This window comes from Pristiophorus japonicus, chromosome 3, assembly GCF_044704955.1.
Source record: "Pristiophorus japonicus isolate sPriJap1 chromosome 3, sPriJap1.hap1, whole genome shotgun sequence".
In the NCBI taxonomy this organism is placed as follows: domain Eukaryota; kingdom Metazoa; phylum Chordata; class Chondrichthyes; family Pristiophoridae; genus Pristiophorus; species Pristiophorus japonicus.
Window position 1 is genome coordinate 158871004 of NC_091979.1, and position 20293 is coordinate 158891296.

A 20293-nucleotide genomic window follows, 5' to 3' on the forward strand; every position below is an offset into this window, starting at 1 on the left:
TGTGCATGTCCATCTTGGATGCCATTTCTGTGGATGCGACATAGCGCCGAAAAAAAGACGCTAGAGCCCAATTTCTCCCCCTAAATGTGTGCAGCTCTGCGCCAGGGAGTATTAACTTTCAAAATTTACCCAATCATCTGACTCCTCAATAAATGTCAGCACAGCTATAAGGACAGAGTGAAGCATCAACATGCAGATGGAAATGAATGAGCAAGCAGTAATGCGTGAGCATGTTTTTCCCCCTCTTCTTTCCTCTGTATTTCACTACCAGAGATTGCTTCCCTTTAACAATCCCCACCATGTTTTTTTTTAATCCTCCTCTCATAAAAAGGCTCTGACTTGTGGTGGCCATTGGGCGTTCTTCGAAAAATCATCTAACTACCCATTCTTCATATACAAGCCTAGACAGTAAGTGTCAGTAGACTATTCAAAAATGAGCATAACCCTGTTCTCACTAGGCATTCACCTCCACATTTTCTTGCAGGTAGCAATCCGAAGCAGGAACCCCCAAGATGATTTCCCCTACCCTCATCCCAGGATAGTGAGATCAAATGAAGCATTCCTATTAAAGCCTTTTGGCTTGAGACAGATAAATCAGCATAGATTGAGAACTGAGCCTAGGATGTCCTTGGTCTGTGTGGCTCAGTAAAATGGGAAATGCATTTACTAACGGACGTTCCCAGAAACTCTTCTAAGTCATCCCCACCGTCCCCCCCCCACCCCCATCACCCACCCAAGAACAGCCATGACATGCAACAGGCAAACAGTCAAAAAGTCCATGAATTATTTTCCTTTCAAGGTTTACAAGGAGCAGAAGGAATTCTTGACTGGAGGAAAGTGAGTCTTTGAATTCTGTACAATGGGTTAACTGAAAATCATTTTTAATAAGAAAATATAAATTTCCTGCACAGACACCATGAATGTGAGTACATTATACTGTTATCACAATAGACCCTTGTTAATATAGGACATAACTAAAATTTCATAACCAGTGTTATATAAAACAGCCTAAGAAGCCACACTTTATTTAATTGACTTCTGTCAGTGGAGCTTAAAACGACATCAGAAAAATGTGATAGTCTCTTCGCAATATATTACACAGACAATGCTGCTAAAATACCTGTGTATAAAGGCAGAAACCTATTCAAATCAGCTGCAGGTATGTACAAAAACTGAACGTGATCAGTTTAAAATGCAATGTAATCAAAACAACCCATTGGGAGTGTACTTCAAATGTAGTGGTCACAACTTACTTTTTAAAAAAAGTGTTCTTCAGATTATTATTTTTTTTATTGTTTCATGTTCAAACCCTTCATGCTTAGAGAAAGTATTTCAGCCTTTGATTACTTTGTTTGCATTTTTCCCTCCATATTTCTGTACACAGTCCAATCTGCTAAAAAAAAAAGTACCTGCTGAGATAATGATAACAGCTGCAAGCAGCCAGGCACTAACACATGCAGCAACCAAGACAGCACAAATATGAACAAACACTGGAAATTTCAATGCAAATCCTTACAAAGCTTTCTTATTTTTTTATTTGCTAAGAACCAGAAGGGAAACCCCTCTTTGTACTGCTGCGTTAACCCCAATAGTATACAAATACTAACAAACCTTATGCAGCAGCGAAATACTAGACATTTGCTAACATTCAAATGCCAACATTCGGAGAAAATTGAAAGGGTCAAAAGCAAAAGCAAAACAAACAGGAGCTAATTGTGAACTGAGAAATTCCAATTAAAATGAAAACACACAAAAATAAAAAACTGCATTCTTTTCAATTGGCCTACACAGGTTTTATTGGAGTATCATTCAGATAACATTCTTCTACGTATACCGTCCATCAAAAATGCGTAGTGAATTTTTATTTTTAATTAGACCATGAGAACATTTGAATGGATGCCAATATTGGCTATCATTTTTTTTGCATTCATGAAGACAAGGGACAATAGTGCAAGGTAACAGTTTCACTCTGCCACCAGTGGCATTGTTAGCACTGGCCATGACACAGTGAACACTGAGCAAAAGCCAGTCCTGTGGATATACAGGTCATTTATGCAGCAGAATCCATTTGTATGGAAGATGTATGACCTTTGTACAGCTGCAATACCAGAAGCACCAAACAAGCAACAGCACAAGCACCGTCAGTGTCAATACAGTTTGTCTTGTTCCAAGATATCAGGCTCATCACTAGGGCCTCAGGTAGGGCATGGAGTTTCCTTAAACTGATCTACCAATGTTGCTCAACTTCAGAACAGTCCCCATGCATTATTTCCATCTCCCATGCACCAAGTACCAGGCATCCCATGAATGTACAATTAGGTGTCCAGTTAGCATCAGTGATCAGGTCTACTGTGCACTGGACAAGACCACCAACACACAATCCATTGGAGCCCAGCCTTTGCTGAGGAACAGAATTGTATTATGTTCAAAGGGAAAGAAGGTAAGTGCTACTAAAAGAGTCAAAGGATGAATGAGGGAATTCCTTCATTACCGGTCCCTGAGTTGGATTTATACCTGGATTTTGATGTGAAGGCGAGTGACCAGTGCATCCACGTTCCACTTCCCCTCGGAAAATCCTTTGTGATTATGAAAGGTTGGAATATATTACGTAGATTTCTAACACTACCTGTGTAGGCCTATAAATAGATGCAGTCCCAAAATAAACACAGATAATTGTGGTTCACCAAATGCATACAATATTTTACATACTATATAGAGCTTCCAACCAAAATTATATTTTTTTTCCACACTTGTTTAAATATTACATTCTCTTTTGGGTGTTCCGTGTAATTAAATTCTTTACACCAAGTATAGCCTTCATTCAGCAAGCAACACTCTACCCTGGAAAATCTGTAGAAAACACTATTTAAAAAAAAAATCAGAAAGTAACCGATCACACATTAAATAGCTGCAGCAAGAGTAGATTTTGTTTCGGACTCAAAAGGGGGAAGGGGTGGGGGGGGGGGGGGGGAAACGATTGTTCTCCAAGTAGTTTGTGGAAGCAGTCACATTGAGACTGAACTTTTTTCTCCGCTGCATTGTTTGTTTTTTCTTCCTGAATGACTAACGTTTTTTCACGAATCACTGCACACAAAAACTGCAGTCCAAGGTGACTTGTGCAAAAAAGGGTCAGGGGTGAGCTTTCCACTGAACCTCCCGCCTGCTGTCCATTTAGAGCTTCGGATGGGACCCCACCAAGTTGGTCGCTCATGATAGAAATTGCTGCAGTGCTGTTTTTGCCCTGTAACAGATTCAAAAATAGTTCTTAAAATGCTCTTTTTTACTGTAGGCATCTAAAATTTTATTAAAGCATTTATCTAAACTCAGCAAATACCAAAGTGGTTATCGTTGTGGTCAGCCAGTAAAAAATAAGGATCACACTTCCTACCCTGACGCAGTACAATCTGCACACAGATTTTTCATCTCACCACCTGTATTAGAATTTGCAAGGATTGCAAAACAATTTAGCTACATCAGTGCTATACTGAAGAAACAACACTTGTTTAAAGGGATACCAAAAATGAAAGTTGCAGCATGGATGTGTTACCATTAAACATTTGGTCCCAAGTGAATTACCACTTCAATTATATTTGAAGAGTAAAAGAACTAGAATTTTGTTGGTGCAAAATAGACATCACCTGAAGCATCTAAGATTATTAGTCATTTCAAAACCAATAACCACAGAGACAATTTATACAAATAAATACTTTAAAATAAAGCTCTGAACTTCAGCACTGTGTTTCAGGCAGAACTTAAAAACAGAAATTGAAGGGATGCACATAGATTGCAGCACAGTAGAATTCACCCAACAATGCTAACCCAAAACTTAGAGACATTGTACATGAGCTTCTCGTTCCCCCTCCTATCTACAAGATGACTAGGATTTAAAATCTGTGCAGGATATATTTTTCTTAATTGCAGTTTCAATCTTTTTACCTCCTACTGATTCCACTACTGAGGTCTCCATTGTAACATACATAAAATTGCAGACATTTTATTGCTTCTTTATATCACAACTTATTAATTGGCTTATCACCTTAATTTATACCACATACTACTTGACAACATTTATGATATTAATAAAGGGACAGAAGCTGTTCCAACAAGCACAAGATTCATACACATCTTATCAATGCTTACTTGTCACAAAGGTTGGGCTCCGTAGATTGAACCAATTTATGTAAAATATCTACTATTCCCAACTCTCTGAGTTTATCTTGACGCTCATGGGAACCTAATAAAATAAAGTACCAGTTAATCCTTCATAATCACTGGTTATGTGTCACAAACTGGCAGAAATGTAGTATTCTGTATGATACTAATCTCTAATATCTTTTACATCCTCCAATGAGAAAGTATTTTATTATAATACATTCCTTTGCATGTTTAATTGGGTACAGTATGTATAGTAAATCCCTTTGACATTTCAAAAACACTTTATTCAGAATTATGGGTGCTTGTGGCCCACAAAGAACATCAGTGAGATGTGAAAATTTTCATAACTAAGGCCCATGTTTATCTGTCAGTTTTTTTCTAAGAACCTTCTAACTGTAATGTTAAAAGACCAATAGACTGCACTAGGGAGTTATTAAATGCAGATTCTGCTTCTGGAACAGGAATGGCTTGCTCCAAAAACACAGTTAAATGATCACTGTACTGGCCATCATTATATTTTGATTGCTTGCAGGAGTATGGTTCTACAGATGCTAGGCACCTTCCAGTACCTCGTGTAAAACAATAATTCAGGTGTGAGCTGGGATATTGCAGGTCAGCAAGCTATTGATGGTGGAGACAGAGAGCCCAATGCTGTGCTCACCTGATATCCACATGCAGAATTCCAGCAGAGGTTGCTGGATAATAATCAGGAGTGGGAAACTTGGCTGATTTTTTTCTCATCTCAAACCTGAGGGATTATGGTCAATTATAGCACCCCTATTTCCATTCTGTTTGAGATCAACTAAATCAGCACAGACCAGTGATTAAACCCTGGCACTTTGCTTGTCTGTATGACTCAGCTACTCACTGCTTAAACCTGGTGAGTGACCAAGGGACTCTGACAAGGTCCCTTTAAAACAAATCAACATATTGGGAAATTTGTTATACATTTTCACACTGAAAACTAGCAATTTTGGTCATTGAATAGTATAGTGAAATTCTGGGACTAAGTTAAGTACTTAAAATACACAATTTGTGATGTAGAAAGAAAGCTGGCAGGTTATTAAGTGGTTACCAAAGTCTTATTTTAAAGTTTTGAGAAAAAAACTCAATACAAAACATTTGAAATAATATCTGACTTGCAAGAAAACAATTACCTAAACTCAAAGGGAATTATTGATGTCCTTACCTTCCTCTTCACTCCATATGAGATTAGATATACAAAAAGTAGCAGCTAACTGTAGTTTTACATTTGAATGACCCTGGAAAATAATAATTGTCTTAATGGATATAAAAGGCTAAAATATGACAAAATGTATTTAATGTTAGCAAGTTCCCCACCCTGTACAGACATCTCACTAAACATTCAAACTCCTCCTGCTCCTAAAGTAAAACATTATAAATGCCATTTGCTTATTAAGGCAACAAATAAATGCCACTGCTGAAGTAGCAAATGTTGCATAATCATAATTGCTGATTTTGATCTGGTATTGGAATTAAATTCTGAGGTACAATTTAGACATCCTGAAGATGGATTTCTATGCAACTGCTTCTGTTGGGTGGGCAGCAGGAAGAGCACACCCACCCAATGGAACCGGTCAGAGCCTTGAACCATTTTCATGGCCAGACCTCATTGGTATTGCACCAGTGAACTGCGCAAGCACCTTGGCAGGCAGTGAGCCTGATGTCCACCCGATGGCAGCGGTCAGAGGTTGTGCCTCAATAACATTGTCAACGAGCTGCTGGAGCAGTTGCTTGATCAGAGGGGACCAGAAATCTGGTGGCTCTACCAATGGAGCGCAGTCAGTCCAGGTAAGTTATGGGACAGGAAATCTCGAGGGAGGGCTGTGGAAGGTTAACCATCACAGGGATCATCAACAGTGGAGCAAAGGTGGAAGGGCGATATACTAGAGATCAGAGTCGAAGGGATGTGCAAGGTTGGAGGAGGCAGCAGAGATAGGGAAGAGGGAGGCCATGAAGAGATTTAAACATAAGGATGATAATCTTAAATTGAAAGAGGTGGGGAGCCGGGAGCTAATGTAGGTCAGCAAGGACAGGGCTATGGGCGAGTGGGATTTGAAGTGGGTTAGAATATCGGCAGTAGAATTTTGGACACATCATTGATGAAGGCATTGAATAGGACAGTGGACAAGCTTGCCTCACTCCTCTTACCAAGAAACTAGATTTAATGAGTTCATCTTAATTATGAATGCAGTTCATCAGGAGCTGGAGGCAGATACACTTCTGGCATACGTAGTCGTCAGGGACACCGAAAGCGTCCCTGACTTCCCACATAGAACAGGAGGAGCATAACACGTGTCCGAGCTGTCCTGCCAAGTCTTAACCCTTAGATAAACTTAAATTGGCAACAACAATGCTAAATGTTACTTACTGATATAGAAAAGAAAAAGAAAAACGACTTACCAATCACCAGCCAATCACTTACGCCCTTGGCTGTGACATCACCTTTCGATTTCTTTCCACTTCTTTTTGCCTCCCTGCTGCAGCTGCACCGGTAGGCCTCTCCGACATGCTGGGCCTTTTGTAGGCCTCCGACGTCCCCGGACTCCCTGCTGCTCACACTCCCGCCTCTCCGACACGCTGGGCCTTTTGTAGGCCTCCGACGTCCCCGGACTCCCTGCTGCTCACACTCCCGCCTCTCCGACACGCTGGGCCTTTTGTAGGCCTCCGACGTCCCCGGACTCCATGCTGCTCACACTCCCGCCTCTCCGACACGCTGGGCCTTTTGTAGGCCTCCGACGTCCCCGGGCTCCCAGCTGCTCCGACACGCTGGGCCTTTTGTAGGCCTCCGACGTCCCCGGGCTCCCTGCTGCTCCGACACGCTGGGCCTTTTGTAGGCCTCCGACGTCCCCGGGCTCCCTGCTGCTCCGACACGCTGGGCCTTTTGTAGGCCTCCGACGTCCCCGGACTCCCTGCTACTCACACTCCCGCCTCTCCGACGCGCTGGGCCTTTTGTAGGCCTCCGACGTCCCCGGACTCCCTGCTGCTCACACTCCCGCCTCTCCGACGCGCTGGGCCTTTTGTAGGCCTCCGACGTCCCCGGACTCCCTGCTGCTCACACTCCCGCCTCTCCGACGTGCTGGGCCTTTTGTAGTCCTCCGACGTCCCCAGACTCCCTGCTGCTCGCACTGGAGTATGCACGATGCTGAGAATGATGTGAATAGCATGTTCAGCGAGTTGGTCTCATCGCAGGTAAAGGGTATACAGCCAGATAGTAAATGGGTGACCAACAAGAGCACTGGAAGGAAGGTAGTGCAGGGGTCCCCTGCGGTCATCCCCCTGCGAAACAGATACACCACTTTGAGTACTGTTGAGGGGGATGACTCATCAGGGGAGGGCAGCAGCAGCCAAGTTCATGGCACCGTGGGTGGCACTGCGGCACAGGAGGGCAGGAAAAAAAGTGGGCGAGCTATAGTGATAGGGGATTCAACTGTAAGGGGAATAGACGGTCGTTTCTGCGGCCGCAACAGAGACTCCAGGATGGTATGTTGCCTCCCTGGTGCAAGGGTCAAGGATGTCTCGGAGCGGGTGCAGGATATTCTGAAAAGGGAGGGTGAACAGCCAGTTGTCGTGGTGTACATAGGTACCAACGATATAGGTAAAAAACAGGATGAGGTCCTGTGAGACGAATTTAGGGAGCTAGGAGCTAAATTTAAAAAGTAGGACCTCAAAAGCAGTAACCTCAGGATTGCTACCAGTGCCACGTGCTAGTCAAGAGTAGGAATCGCAGGATAGCTCAGATGAATACATGGCTTGAGGAGTGGTGCAAAATGGAGGAATTCAAATTCCTGGGACATTGGAACCGGTTCTGGGGAAGGTGGGACCAGTACAAACCGGACGGTCTGCACCTGGGCAGGACCGGAACCAATGTCCTGGGGGGAGTGTTTGCGAGTGCTGTTGGGGAGGAGTTAAACTAACATGGCAGGGGGATGGGAACCTATGCAAGGAGGACAGAGGGAAATAAAATGGATGCAGAAGCAAAAGATAGAAAAGAAAATAGTAAAAGTGGAGGCCAGAGAAACCCAAGGCACAAAACAAAAAGGGCCACATTACAGCAAAATTCTAAAGGGGTAAAGTGTGTTAAAAAGATAAGCCTGAAGGCTCTGTGCCTCAATGCGAGGAGTATTCGGAATAAGGTGGACGAATTAACTGCGCAGACAGCAGTTAATGGATATGATGTAATTGGCATCACGGAGACATGGCTCCAGGATGACCAAGGCTGGGAACTCAATATCCAGGGGTATTCAACATTTAGGAAGGATTGGCAGAGAGGAAAAGGAGGCGGGATGGCACTGCTGGTTAAAGAGGAAATTAATGCAATAGTAAGGAGGGACATTAGCCTGGATGATGTGGAATCAGTATGTGTGGAGCTGCGGAATACCAAAGGGCAGAAAACACTAGTGGAAGTTGTGTACAGGCCACCAAACAGTATTAGTGAGGTTGGGGTCAGCATCAAACAAGAAATAAGGGATGTGTGCAATAAAGGTACAGCAGTTATCATGGGCGATTTTAATCTACATATTGATTGGGCTAACCAAACTGGTAGTAATGCGGTGGAGGAGGATTTCCTGGAATGTATTAGGGATGATTTTCTTGACCAATATGTCGAGGAACCAACTGGAGAGCTGGCCATCCTAGACTGGGTGATGTGTAATGAGAAGGGACTAATTAGCAATCTTGTTGTGCAACGCCCCTTGGGGAAGAATGACCATAATATGGTAGAATTCTTTATTAAGATGGAGAGTGACACAGTTAATTCGGAAACTAGGGTCCTGAACTTAAGGAAAGGTAACTTCGACAGTATGAGGCGTGAATTGGCTACAACAGATTGGCAAAGGGTTGACAGTGGATAAGCAATGGCAAACATTTAAAGATCACATGGATGAACTTCAGCAATTGTACATCCCTGTCTGGTGTAAAAATAAAACAGGGAAGGTGGCTCAACCGTGGCTAACAAGGGAAATTAAGGATAGTGTTAAAATCAAGGAAGAGACATATAAATTGGCTAGAAAAAGTAACAAACCTGAGGACTGCAAGAAATTTAGAATTCAACAGAGGAGGACTAAGGGTTTAATAAAAAGGGGGAAAGTAGAGTACAAGAGGAAGCTTTGCAGGGAACATAACAACTGATTGCAAAAGCTTCTAGAAATATGTGAAGAGAAAAAGATTAGTGAAGACAAATGTAGGTGCCTTGCAGTCGGATTCAGGTGAATTTATAATGGGGAACAAAGAAACGGCAGACCAATTGAACAAATACTTCAGTTCTGTCTTCACGAAGGAAAACACGAATAACGTTCCGAATGTACTAGGGAACAGTGGGTCTAGTGAGAAGGAGGAACTGAAGGATATCCTTATTAGGCGGGAAATTGTGTTAGGGAAATTGATGGGATTGAAGGCTGATAGTCTGCATCCCAGAGTACTTAAGGAAGTGGCCCTAGAAATAGTGGATGCATTGGTGATCATTTTCCAACAGTCTATCGACTCTGGATCAGTTCCTATGGACTGGAGGGTAGCTAATGTAACACCACTGTTTAAAAAGGAGGGAGAAAGAAAATGGGTAATTATAGACCGTTAGCCTGACATCAGTAGTGGGGAAAATGTTGGAATCAATCATTAAGGGTAAAATAGCAGTGCATTTGGAAAGCAGTGACAGGATCGGTCCAAGTCAGCATGGATTTATGAAACGGAAATCATACTTGACGAATCTTCTGGAATTTTTTGAGGATGTAACTAGCAGAGTAGACAAGAGAGAACCAGTGGATGTGGTGTATTTGGACTTTCAAAAGGCTTTTGACAAGGTCCCGCACAAGAGATTGGCGTGCAAAGTCAAAGCGCATGATATTGGGGGTAATGTACTGACGTGGATAGAGTACTGGTTGGCAGACAGGAAGCAGAGAGTTGGGATAAACAGGTCCTTTTCAGAATGGCAGGCAGTGACTAGTGGAGTGCCGCAGGGCTCAGTGCTGGGACCCCAGCTCTTTACAATATACATTAACGATTTGGATGAAGGAATTGAGTGTAATATCTCCAAGTTTGCAGATGACACTAAACTGGGTGGCGATATGAGCTGTGAGGGGGACGCAAAGAGGCTGCAGGGTGACTTGGGCAGGTTAGGGGAGTGGGCAAATGCATGGCAGATGCAGTATAATGTGGATAAATGTGAGGTTATCCATTTTGGGGGCAAAAACATGAAGGCAGAATATTATCTGAATGGCGGCAGATTAGGAAAAAGGGGAGGTGCAACGAGACCTGGGTGTCATGGTTCATCAGTCATTGAAGGTTGGCATGCAGGTACAACAGGCGGTGAAGAACGCAAATGGTATGTTGGTCTTCATAGCTAGGGGATTTGAGTATAGGAGCAGGGAAGTCGTACTGCAGTTGTACAGGGCCTTAGTGAGGCCTCACCTGGAATATTGTGTTCAGTTTTGGTCTCCTAATCTGAGGAAGGACGTTCTTGCTATTGAGGGAGTGCAGCGAAGGTTCTCCAGACTAATTCCAGGGATGGCTGGACTGTCATATGAGGAGAGACTGGATCAACTGGGCCTTTATTCACTGGAGTTTAGAAGGATGAGAGGGGATCTCTCAGAAACGTATAAGATTCTGACGGGACTGGACAGGTTAGATGAGGGATGAATGTTCCCGATGTTGGGGAAGTCCAGAACCAGGGGACATAGTCTTAGGATAAGGGGTAGGCCATTTAGGACTGAGTTGAGGAGAAACATCTTCACTCAGAGTTGTTAACCTGTGGAATTCCCTGCCGCAGAGAGTTGTTGATGCCAGTTCATTGGATATATTCAAGAGGGAGTTAGATATGGCCCTTACAGCTAAGGGGATCAAGGGGTGTGGAGAAAGTGCAGGAAAGGAATACTGAGGTGATGATCAGCCATGATCCGATTGAACAGCGGTGCAGGATTGAAGAGTCGAATGGCCTACTCATGCACCTATTTTCTATGTTTCTATGTGGATTTTGGAGCTAGAGTACACATCCAGTTAAAAATAGAATCTTATTAACCCACATCAAAAAAAGCACCTCTAAGGTGAGTCAGTGGTTACTGCTGTTTCAGACCACTATAATTCCCAAACATCACCCTTGCCCCTCACCTAAAGCACCTTTTAGAAATTTGGCATGAATAGCATCTAGAACTGCCATCTTACCATTAGCTAGGTGACGCAGTGCAGAGTCTCATCAAACTATTTGATGGAGCCAGACCGTAGAAAGTAGTAGCACTATATACCTACCAATGTTTAGACATATCTGGTCTGAGCAGCCTCGTACCTACAAATACTAACAGTTAGGACTCTTAAACTAAGAACACTTTCTATAGAACACACTTTCTATCCTGTCCCCCACAAGTTTCTCGTAGGTATGTCACAGAATAGCATATAGGCATTTATACAGATGTGTTCGTTCCCTCTCCTGAAGAGTAGGGGGTAGAAAGAGGTATGGGGAGGGGATGCTATGAAATTACGATAAAGATTGCTACACCAACACCATGAATACCACTAGTTGTAAATTGCAGGATTTGGTAGTCTGCTATGGTGCCTGTAGCTTTAACCCATGGTATGAACGTGACAGCTGATTTTGGACTTCCTGTTGCAGAACTAATCAAAGTTATGCGGAAGTGAACTTCACTCTTAATTTCAGCTGCCAATGAAATTTTGCAAAAGAAATGACTGGCACAAGTGCTCATCACGTCACATTTAAACTAATAAATTAAAGCATAAACAAAACCGCAGTTTAGCTTAGCTAGTTTTCAAAATTTCAACAGGAATGTATGATCTTCCTGCATAATTTTCTTCTGGCATATTCTGATTACTGAGCACTCAGAAAAGATTTCTCTCCACCTAAAGATTGGTTCTGTACATTTAGCTGCAAGAGAAGATATAATCTTTAACACTATGGTCGACGTAGAAATCTATTTGTGAAAAATCACATCTTACTAGTTCTACCATATTGGATAAGATGACCTCAATTCACAGTAAAATATGTAGAAGAGGCATTGACATCAAATATGATTGAGGAGTGTACTATAGCTTAAAAAAAATCTATTATGCTTGGATATTTTTATTGGTGTGTCAAAGTAAATTAAGCCCAAGCTAGATGAATGCATCTAGTATTGCAACTTTAAAGCCCTACTTCCAACAATAAGAGCACACAACCCAGCTGCTGTTTGCAGCAGATAAGATTTCCTACAAGCAACAGCTCCTGTAACACAAAGCCATCATGCATAGCGCTGCACTTTCAACCTGGTTTCACAAATGAATGTGAAATGAATTAGTCTCAGAAGTGATTGCATTCATTTACTGCTATAACTCCAACACTGATCTATTTTCCAAAATGAAAATTAATATCTCAGGAAAACAAAATTCATAATTTGCAGAAATGTAAGAAAAACTATTTACTTACCATGTAGTATTTAATTTTTTGTAATATGTCATCATTAGTCATGATGAGGTCCTTTGCAGTTGTTCCATCTGCTATATTAGCAAGTATACATAATGTCTAGATGGTATTAAAAAAAAAACTAGTCAGTAAATCGGCACAGGCAGAGAATATACTGCAAGGAAGCTCAGCTACATGGATTAATACTAAAGTAGGTAAACTTCTCACTAAACATAAAAATACCCTCAGCAAACAGGTAAATTTTTAAGATATGACAACTCTCAATATATTACTGGATTTGGAGCAATCACAGTACAGATAGAATCACCACAACACCATACACGTTTACTGAACCTAATAAAATGCAAACCATGAAAACTGCATTCGCAAATGGTACAGATACGCAGGCCACAGGCTAATAGTTTTGTAACGTGAAGCATATTTTTTAAATATTTTCCTCTGTCAGGCATCCAATATCATCAGCATGAAGCATTCCCAAGTCAAATATAGCACAGTTAAGATTTCTTTTCTACAACACAAGACTTGCATTTATACAGCACCTTTAACGCAGAAAATTGCAATGGAAGAGATATAATGAGGGGTGACTAAAATGTTCGTCAATGAAATGGCTTTCCGTGTAATCACTTCCAGATACAAATTAGTCTTTATATTACCATTCTGTATTGATGCCATTATGGTTCATGTAATCAAGGGGATCAAGGGGTATGGCGAGAAAGCAGGAATGGGGTACTGAAGTTGCATGTTCAGCCATGAACTAATTGAATGGCGGTGCAGACTAGAAGGGCCGAATGGCCTACTCCTGCACCTATTTTCTATGTTTCTATGTAATGTCAGCACTACTTTTAGTATTTATATATACACACATACAATCAAATAATTAGGATTTAATATTCTGAAGCGTCAGTGATGTAAGGTACAATCCTCCCTTCCAAGAACAAGTTTGACTGAGCTTGTAAGTCCAGTCACTATCTACTAGGGCAGGGTGTCCAAGCAACGGCATGCAAGTTCCAGTATTCCTGCCCATAAAGGCCAGGCGACTTGGTTCTGTTTATGCTTATATTTTGTACTCGTTGGTTTGTCCTGTGGCTTGGAAAGGGCTGCTCATAGCTCTGTTGGCTTGATAGCAGATAAATTGCATAAGAACATCAAGATCTGTTAGTATCTGCAACTTGAAATAGAGATAGCCTGTGAGACCCCATGTTCCAGGGTGTTATGGGTGCAGTAAGGGACATTGAGCTGATTAAAGTGCTCAGCTATCTTCTATTCTAGAACATACAATGGAATATTCATTATAATCACATCATCATTATCTTAACCTTATTGAGGCATTATATTATATACTCTAAAAATTAAAGGGTAGAGAAATCCAACCCCACCTTTTATCTCAGTGTTTCAGATGACATCACTTCACCGGTCAACTTACACCATCAATGCTTCAACTCAAGCCCTTAATTAAACATTAACCCGAAAAGCCATTAACCCGAAAAGACTGCATATGGCTGATATACGCCAAATGTCTGAAACACTACTAGACGGATACTGCAATAAAGATGGAATCACTTTGGTATACCTGGATAAAAGTACTTCAAAGTATTACAATAGAAAATTACAAAGATAAGTGTTTAATATATGGCATTGTATAACTTAGATACTCATTGATTGTTTAAAGGTTTTTAAACAATTTATTTATTTATTTTTAAGTGTCATAGCTTTAAAAGGATAATTTGATCCATCTTCTCCTTCAGGCGTTGAGAAACCAATAGCTACAGAAGCAACTCAAATTTATCAGGCTCTATTTATACTGCCTCGCCAAATCAAACTCTCCTGACCAGGTCCAAGATCTCAGACTCCAAAGATTCCTTTGCATTATTACTAAGCAAGAACCATTTTGCAGCAATGCAAAGGCAACAGTAATAATGACAGTTTTAGGATGTTTTTACATATATATCGAATTTGTGAAGACAAATGTGGGTCCCTTACAGTCAGAATCAGGCAAATTTATAATGGGGAACAAAGAAATGGCAGACCAATTGAACAAATACTTTGATTCTGTCTTCACTAAGGAAGACACAAATAACCTTCCGGAAATACTTGGGGGGACGAGGGTCTAGCGAGGAGGAGGAACTAACGGAAATCCTTATTAGTCAGCAAATTGTGTTAGGAAAATTGATGGGATTGAAGGCCGTTAAATCTCCAGGGCCTGATCCCAGAGTACTTAAGGAAGTGGCCCTAGAAATAGTGGATACATTGGTGGTCATTTTCTAACATTCTATAGACTCTCGATCAGTTCCTATGGACTGGAGGGTAGCTAATGTAACCACACTTTTTAAAAAAGGAGGGAGAAAGAAAACAGGGAATTATAGACCAGTCAGCCTGACATCGGTGGTGGGGAAAATGTTGGAATCAATTATTAAAGATGTAATAGCAGCGCATTTGGAAAGCAGTGACAAGATCTGCCCAAGTCAGCATGGATTTATGAAAGGGAAATTATGCTTGACAAATCTTCTAGAATTTTTTGAGGATGTAACAAGTAGAGTTTGTAGATGACACTAAGCTGGGTGGCAGTGTGAGCTGTGAGGAGGATGCCAAGAGGCTGCAGGGTGACTTGGACAGGTTAGGTGAGTGGGCAAATACATGGCAGATGCAGTATAATGTAGATAAATGAGAGGCCAGTTCTTTAGATATATTCAAAAGGGAGTTAGATGTGGCCCTTGCGGGTAAGGGAATCAATGGGTATGGAGAGAAAGCAGGAATGGGGTACTAAAGTTGCATGATCAGCCATGATCATATTGAATGGTGGTGCAGGCATGAAGGGCTGAATGGCCTACTCCTGTACCTATTTTCTATGTTTCTATGTAATCCTTTAGGATTTGTCAGGAGGTTTGTGGTACAAGCATAACTCGGCAGTGTGGGGGAAACATGCAGCCAGAGATCCCTCATTTCACCCCATTCAAAATGGCAACTCTGATGAAGCAGGAGTCACACATACAATTAAACCTCAAACTTCAAAACTGTTAATGTCAGAATCATGGCTTGGCTCAGCTGGACACTCTCACCTCTGAATCATAGAATATGGGTTTGAGCCCCGCATTAGGGATTAAGCTCATAAATAAAACAGAAATTTCAGTGTAGTACTGAGGGGGTGCTGAATTGTTGGAGATACTGGGTCCAAATTTGGCCAGGAGTTGCTCGTTTTTTTTTTTGGAGCAACTTGATTTTTCTGGAGTATCTTAAAAATCCCCATTCTGCACATTTAATTTGTGCCAGTGTAAGTGAGTTAGTTAGGATTTTTCTTAGCTTAGTTTTTTCCCCAAAAGGAGCCATTATCAGCCACCTACGCCTGTTTTGGCCATTTAAGCCAGTTTGGACGCCAATAGTTGCTCCAAACTAACTTAGGCCAGCATATGTGGCCACAGGGCCCACACAGAAAACCCTTGCGTAGTTAAGAAATCAGCGCAGGTAAGTACATTCTAAAGCACCAAACACTAAACAAAGCACAAAAATAAGCATTCAATAATGAAAAATACAAGGAAGCCGAGGACCTACACCTAGCACCAAGACTTACAAAGCACTAAACAAAGCACAAAAAGTAATAAGCAATTAATTAATTAAAAAATAGAAGGAACCCTGCACCTAAAGCACCAAGACCAAAGTAATAAGCAATCAATCAATAACAAATAAAAAATAGAAGTCCTATCAAAACACCGCCCAACCATCGATGAGGGAGACCATTTGGCCAGGGATAGGGGCGGCGCGCTTCGGCCCCTCCCACACAGGCTGCAGCACACACTCAGATTTTGGGGGCGAGGAGCTACTGCGCATGCACGCACACTCTAGCACACATGTGCAGAGATCCCGGCACTGTTTTCAGCGCCGAGACCTGGCTCCGCCCCCGAATCCAGTGGCCACGCTACGCCACCATTGAGAAGCTGGGGAGCAGACAAACTCTGCCCGAAGATTTTTGGAGCACTTCGAGGCAGACAAAAGCGGTGCACCTCTGGTGAGTGCACCAGAAATCTGTACTGGCCAAATTCTACCCCACTGTCCCTCAGATGAAATGATAAACCAAGGTCCTGGCTGCCTATTCTAGTGACTCAGATGGACATTAAAGACCCTGTAGTACAATTTTAAAAATACTGGAGAATTCTACAGTGTCCCACTATACATTCCTTCCCCAATTAAATACGACCAAAAAGAATTAACTGACCAGTCATCTTATGAGTTTGTTAAACATCTCTACTGCAGAATGCCTTATATGTTTGCCTATGTAGCAACATAACTTCAAAGTCTATCAGTGTGTGAACCACAGATCTTTCAACAAGATGTGGCTCTATATAATTATCTATAAGTATTATCTAATATATTAGCAATTCTATGACCAGTGGCAGATTAAAGCTTTTTAGCAATAAAATTATTATTAATTGTAAAGTAAGCTCAATGCAGTTCATGTAATTGGGCACATAATTAAGATCAAATCAATTAAGAAAACCTGCTTACATTTCTGCTAATATATAAGCAGCTATTTCTACAAGAATTTTGTTACGTTGTACTTTGAACATGTTTACTGACTGTGAATGGAAATTGTATAACAATATGCTAAAGTTTCCCAATTATTTTTGTTGCCATACACAAGCTAATGACATTTTGCAAAAAGATTGTAGACAAGTACATCAACAAACAGCTTCAAATTCAACCTGAGTAGTAGGACTGTGATTACTGGGCTTTTAATGAAGTACAAAGCTAAGACAGAACTGAGACTCTCCAAAGCAGATCCTTCACAAATAGAGAAACAAAAAGATATACATCTACTGCAACCCATGTCTCAAACCAGCCACATTAAAATATCAAGCCAACCACAGATTAAAAGCTACACTTGAATTTTGTGACATGACAGGACCGTAGTACAGTATAATAAGTCAAATTATTTTGAAACATAATGGTCCGGAATTTGCTGTAGTAATAATGGCGAGGTTGTCAATGCTTGCCATTATTACTGGGTAAAACGGACAGCAACTTCTGGCGTCCATACATGCGCAGTTAAACACAGAAATCTCAAAGTTGCTGTCAGAGATACCCTGCTCCTCCATAGGGGGCGCTGTTCCAGTCTTCACTGATGGAATCTGCAGAAAGCACTGTTAAGGCATAAACAAACTAATTACCCACAATTATTGCACTAAAGCTTAAACCTTGCTCAATCAGGAGTAACTGAGTTTTTAAACAGCATAGCAAGTCATAATTACTGCTAAACAATCTCTCTGGTCCTGAAAAAATAATTTTACAAGTGTGGAATCTCATTCCCCAAGAAAATTAATGTTGCATATTTAAAAATGTATCTTTTTTTTAAATTAAGCTGGTGTTTTTCTGTTTAAGTTTCTCCCTTCTCCACCTGCATGTCCCAATCTTTGTTTCGCTTTCTGTACCATGACTTATATTTAATTTATATTTCCTTTTTTTTTAAAAAAAAAAAGTTTCTGCTTTGCCATCTGAGGATTCTTCAGTCTGATTGGTTGATCAGCCTACTGGCTGCTTTCCCTGTACACAGAGGCCACAGATCACCTGTAAAGGGCGTCAAATTCAAACTGATGTTGGAAAAGAGGAAGACTGCGCTCTGGAGCCCATTAAAACTGTGGGCAGCTTTTGTTGAGATGAATGACGAGGGCTGTTCCTTTGCTGCTGACTGCAAACTCAACACTATTCAATTCATGCCACATATGCTGTGATGGGGTATTGTGCTTGTTATGCCATCGGATCAGCTTTTTATTGTACATGGCCTGATATTTTAGTTAATCTGTAGACTATTCAAAACTCTATCGCTGCATCATTTATTTATTACTTCAATTTAATACTTTACTAAAAAATGCATCAAATTGCACTACAGAAAGCATTTGATGGTGACAGCAATTTTATCTGAATATATAATTCCATTTTGCCATAAAGGAGATGAAGAGCTAGTTAATTAGCACCATCTGGTGGACTTTACAGAAAGTTCTTTTGCATCCAACCTGATATTACTGCTTACCATCAGCATCAAGCTGACACAAACTATTGGCTAGGGACAACTGAAAAGTGATTCCACCAATTTTCCTATCTAGTAATTATCTAAATAAAATCAGTGTATAGTGCAACAGATCAAACAGAGCAATGCATTTTGCAGAGATCTCCTAATGTCACCTATGTCATACAGTGCAAGGTTACTGCAAGAAAGCAACATCGGATGAATAAGGCAACTAAACAAGAGAGTATAGGAAGAGGAATAAAGCCATGCCGGAAAAGGTTGACTAGTAACCACATCTGTCATGGAGTTGAGTTTCTATCTTTTAAACCAGTAAACCAATTTAAAACTGATATTAGGATGTTCCTCATACAAAGAGTGAGCACCACCTGGGGTGGACTTGTGGGTAGCACAGTAGAGATCAATGCTCAAGTTGGTAAATGCACCACTCTGTGTGGTACCGAGTCACACAAAGCAGGAAAGTTCATATTTGAAACCATAGTCTGTGCTTAGTTTATTCTTCTCAACTGAAGCAGCAGTGGCATTGGTACAAATGCCAGGAAAAATAGCCATGGTTCCTGTTCATCACTTTCTGCAGGTGCGTGCGTGTGGATGACGGGTATGGACAGGATTGCGCTTCACTATAATCCGCCCACGGTTGTATTGCCTGTTGGTACTCACTATCCAAGCTCACTTATGAAGACTAGCCATTTGGATGAAATAATGGAGGAGCCACTGTGCCCCAACAAGAGAGCAGGGAACAAAGGAAAAACAAAAAAAGACTATCTGCATATCAATGGCACATTGAACCTCCAGCACGAAATCCAAATGAATGACCAAAGTTTTGTGCTAGGTCTAATATTAGGACTCTATTTACCTTCTTTGAATCGCGCCACTGGATTAACATCCACTTGAGAGAGCAAACATGGCCTCATTTTAATGTCTCATTTGAAAGACGGCACCTCAGACAGTGCAGCCTTCCCTTAGTACTGCATTTGGCCTTTATTGCAAAGGGGATGGAGTATAAAAGCAAGGAAGTCTTGCTCAGTTGTACAGGGTATTGATGAGGCCACACTTGGAATACTGCATGGTGTTTTGGTTTCCATATTTACGAAAGGATATACTTGATTTGGAGGCAGTTCAGAGAAGGTTCACAAGGTTGATTCCAGAGATGAGGGGGTTAACTTATGAGGAAACGTTGAGTAGGTTGGGCCTTTACTCATTGGAATTCAGAAGAATGAGAGGTGATCTTATTGAAATGTATAAGATTATGAGGGGGCTTGACAAGGTCGATGGAGAGAATGTTTCAGCTGATAGGGGAAAGTAGAACTAGGGGGCATAATCTTAGAATAAGGGGCCACACATTTAAAACTGAGATGAGGAGAAAACCCTTCTCAGAGGGTTGTGGATCTGTGGAATCGCTGCCTCAGAGAGGTGTGGAAGCTGGGACATTGAATAAATTTAAGACAGAAATAGACAGTTTCTTAAACGGTAAGTAAGGGAATAAGGGGTTATGGAGAGCAGGCAGGGAAGTGGACCCGAGTCCATGATCGGATCAGCCATGATCATATTAAATGGCGGAGTAGGCTCGAGGGGCCGTATGGCCTTCTCCTGCTCCTATTTCTTATGTTCTTATGTAAAGTGACAGCTTTGATTAAGTGCGCAAGTCTCTAGAGTGGGGCTTGAACTTATGACCTTCTGACTCAAAGCAGAGACTGCTA

The 20293-nt window shown here is 41.4% G+C and overlaps 1 protein-coding gene across 2 annotated transcripts in view; it reads right to left on the reverse strand.

Moving 5' to 3' along the window:
• Positions 1 to 864: 864 nt before the first annotated feature.
• The window catches only part of armc8 (armadillo repeat containing 8), a 143505-nt gene continuing 124076 nt past the window's right edge, over positions 865 to 20293 (reverse strand). For both annotated transcript variants that reach the window (XM_070875954.1, XM_070875953.1), the window contains exons 19-22: positions 12584 to 12679; positions 5345 to 5417; positions 4141 to 4234; positions 865 to 3241 (exon numbers count right to left, since the gene is read on the reverse strand). In XM_070875954.1, coding sequence (XP_070732055.1) covers positions 3208 to 3241; positions 4141 to 4234; positions 5345 to 5417; positions 12584 to 12679 — 297 coding nt within the window. In that variant the 3' untranslated portion in view covers positions 865 to 3207. The remainder of the gene's footprint in view (positions 3242 to 4140; positions 4235 to 5344; positions 5418 to 12583; positions 12680 to 20293) is intronic.